At 31.2% G+C, this 7,829-nt stretch overlaps 2 protein-coding genes across 2 annotated transcripts; one reads left to right on the top strand and one right to left on the bottom strand.

Annotated features, from left to right (window-relative positions):
* The first annotated feature begins 2,903 nt into the window (after positions 1 to 2,903).
* On the top strand, positions 2,904 to 3,299 carry LOC105116530 (elastin-like). The gene has a single exon (XM_011013927.1). It carries the CDS (start codon positions 2,904 to 2,906, stop codon positions 3,297 to 3,299), a length of 396 nt encoding a protein of 131 aa, XP_011012229.1.
* Positions 3,300 to 6,025: 2,726 nt separating this feature from the next.
* LOC105116528 (glycine-rich cell wall structural protein 1.0-like) lies at positions 6,026 to 7,137 on the bottom strand. Its single transcript, XM_011013926.1, has 2 exons — positions 7,066 to 7,137; positions 6,026 to 6,388 (listed from the first exon to the last, which is right to left on the bottom strand). Exons 1-2 carry the CDS (start codon positions 7,135 to 7,137, stop codon positions 6,026 to 6,028), a joined length of 435 nt encoding a protein of 144 aa, XP_011012228.1.
* Positions 7,138 to 7,829: the final 692 nt, after the last annotated feature.

Genomic DNA, 7,829 nt, shown 5'->3' with positions numbered 1-7,829 from the left:
AAAATTTAACTTGATTTTTTTAAAAAATATTATAAAAACTTTTGATCAAATTATTTACCAATTATATAAAAAACAGTTTTTGTATTTTAAAATTTTGATCAAATTATTTTTTTGTTTTGATTATACTATCCAGTTAAATAAAAATATATTTTGAAAGTTATAAAAAATTTAGAAATGTCATATTATTTATTGATTATATCAAATTTGATCCTCAAACTTTTGATTGTTATATATATATTGTTTTGAATATTTTTTTCAATTTAATCCTTTGAAATTTAATTTTTATATTACCTTGAATTTTATTTTTTTATTTTTATAATTTTTATTTGTTTTTTTATTTAAAAAATTTTATCTATCAAATTTTATCCTCATTTTTTTTTGTTATTTATTTTATTTGAAATAATTTATGAAATGATAATTATTATTATTTTAATTTCTTCATCTTTAATTTTTTTTATTTGTTAGATTTGATCTTTATTATTTTAATTATTATTTATTTTATTTGAGATAATTTATAAAATTATATTTTTTTTAATTTCATTCTTATCCAACCTTTTAATTTATAAGATTTGTTTCTCATTATTTTAATAAACTTGAAAAAAATAAAATATCTATAAGTTATTTTCTAACTCATTTTCTGTAACACAACAAAATACTGAAAATCATTTTCTAACTTATTTTTTATTACACTACTAAATATCCGAAAATAATTCACTTTATCATAATTCACTTTTAAAAAAAAAATTACTTTCTTGTAAACAAACAAAACCTAAAACTATTTAGTCTCTTCAATTATTATTATTATTAGTATTTATTTAAATATTATGTTTTTTCTTCTTGAACTTAAACCCCCACCCCCACCCAAAAATAAAAAATTTAAAAAATATATTTATATAACATTTAATGGATGTCATATAAAAAATATAAATTATATCTTAAAATTTTATTTAATAAATTAATTTTTTAAATTAAAATAAATTTTTAAGCTTTTAATTTTATTTAATTACTTGAACACGAAGGAAATAATCTTCTTGTCATGATTTCTTTCTATAATTTATTTTCCCAAAGGAGCCAAAATAGAGTAAAAATTATTAAAAATATTGTTGCTTATTATTTTAGTTAGTATATTTTTTTGTATAATTAATTTTTTTTTAATGCTATCTTTTAATATTTGATTTATGAAGAATTGAACTTTATAATTTTTCTAGATATGGTGTTTAAAATCTAGTGACCTAAATCATGGGTTTGAAAAGTTAATGTGAATTAATATTTTTTTAATATTTTTTTTCAACTTTCAACATTGTTTTTTTTAAAAAAACTTTGTAAATTTCTTTATTTTTTTAATTAGATTATCCTTATCTCATGAACTAGGCTACGAGTTTAATGGGTAATTCAAGTTAACAAAGGTTGATTCAGTTCTTATTACTTGACTTGGAAAGTTTGTCATACTAACTTATGTTGAATTCAAATGATTTTTTTTTAATTTTTTTTTAATTTTAACTTTTTATATTTAATGAATTGAGAATTAAATTACATCATTTTTTTAAGAAAATATTTTTTCAATTTATTGTAATTATTGTTTTTAGTTTGGTTCATTTATTATTTATTATTGTTGCCTATTTTTTTTATAATCAAATATATTTTTTATTATTTAATTAAAATAAAATAAACTTATTTAATTCAATCAAATTTATAAGAAATTTTCATTTTTTTAAAAAAAAAGCATGGTTGCAGCATCTGAAAATGATTTTTTTTACTTATAAAATATAATCCAGCTGCAAGCATTGCGTGGGTCCTCAGCTAGTTAAGGTGCTTAACTGTAGCAGGCTTATAGATGGTCCTAGTCTAGAACCGCCTCCGATCACATTCTCTCTTTTCGGGGACCATCTTGCCAAACCTGAACATAACCCGGATCAACACGAAAAGAAGATCTATACTGTTGATTTTTAAGGCCCTCACCCACTCAAGGCCAGCTAGAATGCTTGTTCCTTTTTTTTTAAAAAAAATTATTTTTTACCCTCAGATGGTGAATGGAGATGCGGACGTGAAGCTAGCTCTAGTTAAATCTCCCTCCCTTAAACTATTCATCTTCAAAAAGCTGTCCGAGTCTCTATAGTGTTAGCTCATTATCTAGCTTTTATTGACATTATTTCAATGGATTTTGGAGTAAATCAAACTCTTATTGAAGATGAGATCAGGAATTGATTTAGGAGGAAGCCATTATAAACTCAATAGGTTATATGTCTGATTCAAATTTTCGTTGATGTTATTTCCCAAGAAGTTCAAAATCCAAAAACATAACATATATATAAACTGCTCATTAAATTTAGTTAACCCTTCACCTCAGTATCAAGATGTGATTAAAGTTTCAAGTTCAACTATAATAATGGCGTCGTATCTCTAATATTATTATTCCTCTCTGGCTAACACATGTATGGAATACAATATTGATGATCAATATATCTATGGTGACATGTCACAGAGTCAGCTATGCATATATATAAGATGATGATTACTCTATGTTATGATTTATAAAGGATTGCTCGTTTTAGATTCTGTTAATCCCTAATCTATCCCAGAGGACAAGAATGTTATGATTTGGGAGCGTTTAAAATTGAAGGTACGTACAAGTCAAAAACCATAAACAAACCTGGCAATTCACTTGAATAACATGACACATGACTTCCATAAATCTCACTCCTTTTGATTCACCTAATTCTCTGATACTAAATTCAAAGAATTTCCCTTCTCGAGATTATGAGAGCTATGTCTCATTGTCATTTATTATAACCCCTTTATTATCCTCAACCGTTAGCCACCCTTCAAATCCCTATAAAGCCCACACCCATGCAAAACCACAAGCTCAGTTATTACTTCCAAAGAAGAGAGAAAGAGAGAGGGAGATGGCTAGCTGGGTTGTGATTTTTGTGATTGTTTTAGCATTTGTGCATGCATCTGCACGTACTGTTCCTAGTGATGCTGATCTTGATAGCAATAATGCTGTGCCTAGTGAAGAGCAAGTGTTGCATGCTAGTGCACCAATGGCCGAGTCACCTAGCAGCACTGGTCTTAAGGACAAAAAGAATTTCATATATGGTGGTGTTGGTGGCTTTGCTGGGATGGGAGGCTACGCTGGTATCATTGGTGGACTGCCAATTATTGGTGGCCTTGGTGGACTTGGGAATTATGGAGGGGTTGGAGGGGTTGGTGGAATAGGAGGTGTTACTGGCACTGGTGGTCTTGGTGGTTTAGGAGGTTTGGGTGGCGGTGCAGGTGGTTCGACTCCACCATTGCCTTAAGTCAATAATTAGCTTCGTGTTCTTTCTTGCTTTGTTTGGTGTTTTAGGGAACTGTCTGAGACAGGTCGTTGTACTTAGTACTAGTTATAATTAGTCGCTGTCCTTATCAAATAGTTGTCTCCTTGGAGACATCTTATGTTTTGTGCTGTTGTCACTGAAAAAAAAGATGTTTTGTGTTGTTATCTCATGTTTCAATGCTAATTGTAGTAACGTCCTTCGTATTGTTCGCAAAAAACTGCATTTTTGTCTCAGCTGGAAACTATCATGCACAAACAATTGCTTCTCTTGTTTTAATTATTTGTGATCTGTAGTAGAAAACAAATTAACCCAGAAGCCCAAGCATACATGTCAGTTTCTGGCGTTTAGAATACGATCCTTTCGGGCACTACTGATTTTTGCTTCCATGATCAAAATATATGTATTAAGTTTTGTGGATGTAGCATTATAGGGACCATAATAACAAATAGTTGACTACTTCAGCGATAGATATTAAGTTGAAGCAAGTTTTAGCTTTAATCGGACATCCATTCTCCACCTTGCTGATCATGTATAACACCAGAGCTACACACACCGCGATTTCTTAAGATATTGATATTACTAGTAGATTATATACTTCACAACACAGTTTAAATCCATGTATAAGAGTGTTGTGTTGAATCATGTGTTTCTTAGCTAAAAAGATAAAAATTGCACGCAGCTTCAGCTATTATTATATTATTAATCATTTGATTGGCTAATATGTGTCAGACAAAATCTAACTCACATTTTGCATGGATACCACCTGTACGTTCAATGTCATGCAGCAGGTTTTATATATCCGCTAAATGTATGCATTTATTGGCTATAAATTCCTGGAAGAAATAGGATCTATTGTTTAAACTTGCATGACATTTGTTGCTGTCACGGGTTGAGCATATCTAGCTACTCAAAGGCTACAAAAGCAACAGATACAATTGTTTTTTTTGTTTTTGGGAAATCGGGGCTAAAAGCCCGAGAAAGAAACTATATTAAACGAGGAATGGGGAAGACTGGATCCAATAAGAGTATAGTACAAAGTCAAAAACAATTTTGATGGTGGATTCTAAATAATCCAATTATTTCTACTAATTAGATTTTTAGTAAAATTATAATTTACAAATTAATTTAGTATTGTGTTAACCTTTCTAAATACATGTTAAATTCGAACCTCTCAGTCCTTAGTTATAAGCTCTCGTAATTTTATAATTAGGGTATAATTTGCATTTACTTTAACGGTTAGCCTTATAATTAGCGATGAAGAATCCAATTTTAAAATGATCCGTTTAAACTCAAGAGTTCAAGCTAGTTCAAACCAGTGATAATAGTCCACAATTCTGTCTTTACTAATAAATAAATACCTGTATTAATAGCAAAACCTTGAAACCATGTACCCAAGTTGTCTCTTAGGATTCCTTCTATTTTGGCGGTTCCTAGATTATCTTTGCTATAATTATTCATATTTAATTTTATTTAGTTCATGTGAGGATACTGCTGCCCTACATATTGCATTTATTTTTTTTGTTGCTATCTTGACCTGTAAGAGCAAAATAGTTGTTGGCATCCCTTTGATACAATTGTTTTGTTGATTTGCTGTTGCTAGTTCTGAGAAAGAAAACCAATCTGCCAAAAAGCAAAAGAAGCATAAAACAAATGCAAGATGAATAATATCCCAGCAAAACCTCGAATTCATATGAACAATACATACTCACCAGTGCCTTGTTCTCTTAACATATTATTGAGACTTGTTTAGGAAGATTATTTGTAAGACTATATGAATATAAATGATCACTACACCCGAAGTACTGCATAATCACTTAACAATAGTAAATTTCAGGGCATAAGAATGATACTACCACCAGACAGCCTACGGAAGAATTATTAATTATGATGATGCTTTTTTTTTTTGTGATATGGAAAATGATATCATTGATGTTTTTTTTTTTTAATTTATTGCTCTGTGACTTGAAAGTTTTGGAATTGTTTTATGCAATGGATGATATATAATGGATGAATGTGGTAGATTGTTTTAACTTTTTTTTTTTCAGGAATATAATCATTTGTTTTATACGAAATTTCAATGCAAAGCCATTTGACCTGGGATCTTGCGATCTATTTAGATCACTTATAAAAAATTAGTTTTCGATGTTGATGATATTAATTGGAATAAAATTTAAAATTTAATTTTTTATTGTTTAATTTAATGATTTCGAGTTAAATTTTAAAATTTTATTTATATAAGTATTGATCAGTTAAATGTTTAGATTGTATGTTGAGGTGGTCAGTGCTTAAGATTAATATTTTTTTCATATAATTTATTTTTTTAATAACACTAGCTAAGTCTTAATTATATTTTCCGTAGAATACTTTATATAAAAAAAATAAGTCACTAGCTATCCCATAATTCTTGTATATTTATTCAATTCAAGACACTATCATATGCTAGAAGATAACTTCTCAGGAAATTTAGGTAGCATATGATAGTGATTACATGCATAAATGCTGAGACGGACCAATAATGCAACATCCCTACCACCTGAAAACAAACTTACCAGACACTAAGATAATGAAAGATATTTTAGCTAGATGAACACAACAATATTGAAGGGTTTATGTATTACAAAATGGAAACATCATGGATTTATGGCCACTGAAATGGGCACCAACAAATTAAAGCAAGCCGGTCCTGCATTTAACACTTATTTGACAACCTAGCTAGGAGCACCCCTGACCTTGCCCCCCCCCCCCCCCCCGCCACTTCCAACTCCACCTCCACCTCCCCCGCCTCCTCCACCACTTCCACCTGCCCCGCCGCCCCCTCCTTCATAGCCGCTGCCTCCTCCCCCACCGCCTCCTCCTCCATAGCTGCCACCTCCAAAACCAAAACCACTTCCAAATCCACCCGATCCTCTTCCACCCCCGCCCACACTACTAGACTCACCATTATTTCCTACACCACATTGATCTTGTCCACAATCAAAATCCCCACCATTATCATCACAATTTCTACCACTCGCACCTCCAACCCCATTGCTTCCTTGACATCCACCGTAATCTGTATCGCAACCATCAACCTCACCGTATAACATATATACCACAGAGAGCAGGACAATGAAAAAATAACAGAATTGCTTCATATTTAATTTTTTTCTGATAGAAAATACTTTTTGGTTATGCTTGAAATCCAATTTCATTTATATAGAAAGCAAGCCACAAAGAAGGCACGTTAATCCATTATGTAGCTCATGTCAATCCGAAAAATGCTGTGGAGTACCTGAATCTATCCCCCGTGAGGACAACTCGTGAAAAACTTCTGTCCTTGTTAGTGTTTTTATCCCATGCCATCAGGGACATAAAATCCAAGGTAAATTTGTGCATACATTACCTGCATGCAGTTTTCTACCTGCTACATGTAGGCGTCATCAATCTCAAGATCAGGGCAGTAAGGGCATGATGAACATGCATTCATACTCCCATAATGCCCTAACCTATGCTCTCCAATCTGAAGCGAATTAGAGGAAAAAAACATTGCTTTAGTCATCCATGTAAAAGTAGAATCCACTTGCAAGAAGGATTAGTATATCCATGTAATTAATTCGTGCAAACTGAAGACTGTCGTCAACGCAATACAAGGGCGAAGAGGTCATATCATGATGTACTGCACAATGCAGGACCATACATGTCCACTGAATCAACGGGAACTTTCTCTATAAATACCAGCTTGTCAACTTGTTCCGCAGCAATTAATTACCTTTCTTGCCAATCTGTGTACCATGTGGTTTAGTGCTGCTTTTGGTTCAAAGCTGACCTGATTGACGGCCATTTGTGTCCACACACATAACACTTCAATGCTTGATGTCTACTTCTTGTGCGACTTTACAACAGATTATCATTCGCAAGTCGCAACCTGTACCTTGCAATGTTCCATATTCAATGCTATATAGGATTGCTTCAACCTACCTCCACATAGCAAATGTGTATGAATTAAAAGGACAGCATCGGTAATAAATCGATAGCATGATTTCTTTTCTTTTCTTTTATAATAGTAGAATTTTATTCATGAGATTTTTCATGAATAGTGATTTTGTGTAATATATTGTAAGTTTTTAGTGGGTAGAGTATATATTTATTTAATTAAATTTATTTATTGAGAAATAATTCATTTATTATTTTATATAAAAACCTACAAAATTGATGTTGATAGGTTTATAGTTTTAAAACCTAGTTTGACAGATTGATTTGGAATCCAGAACTAAAACCTAGCCGAGTTTAAAAAAAAACAATAAGGAATTTAGCCTAGCCAAACCCAATCGACCCGAAACCTGACTATCCCTAGTGAACCTAGATGGAACCCAGTTAATTTTTTTATATATATAGAAATAAAACTCCATCGTTTTAGCTTTTAACTATCAATTTATCAAACCATTTTTGCAACATAAGGAGAATCACAGAAAGCCTAATCTTTCAATCTCTGAAGCCTGCCTATTTGCCTTTGCTTCCTCCTTAAATCTTAAA

The sequence above is a fragment of the Populus euphratica genome, unplaced genomic scaffold (genome assembly GCF_000495115.2).
Source record: "Populus euphratica unplaced genomic scaffold, PopEup_1.0 scaffold984.1, whole genome shotgun sequence".
In the NCBI taxonomy this organism is placed as follows: domain Eukaryota; kingdom Viridiplantae; phylum Streptophyta; class Magnoliopsida; order Malpighiales; family Salicaceae; genus Populus; species Populus euphratica.
Note: the sequence above shows the minus strand (reverse complement) of the source record. Positions and strands in the feature narration are given on the sequence as shown.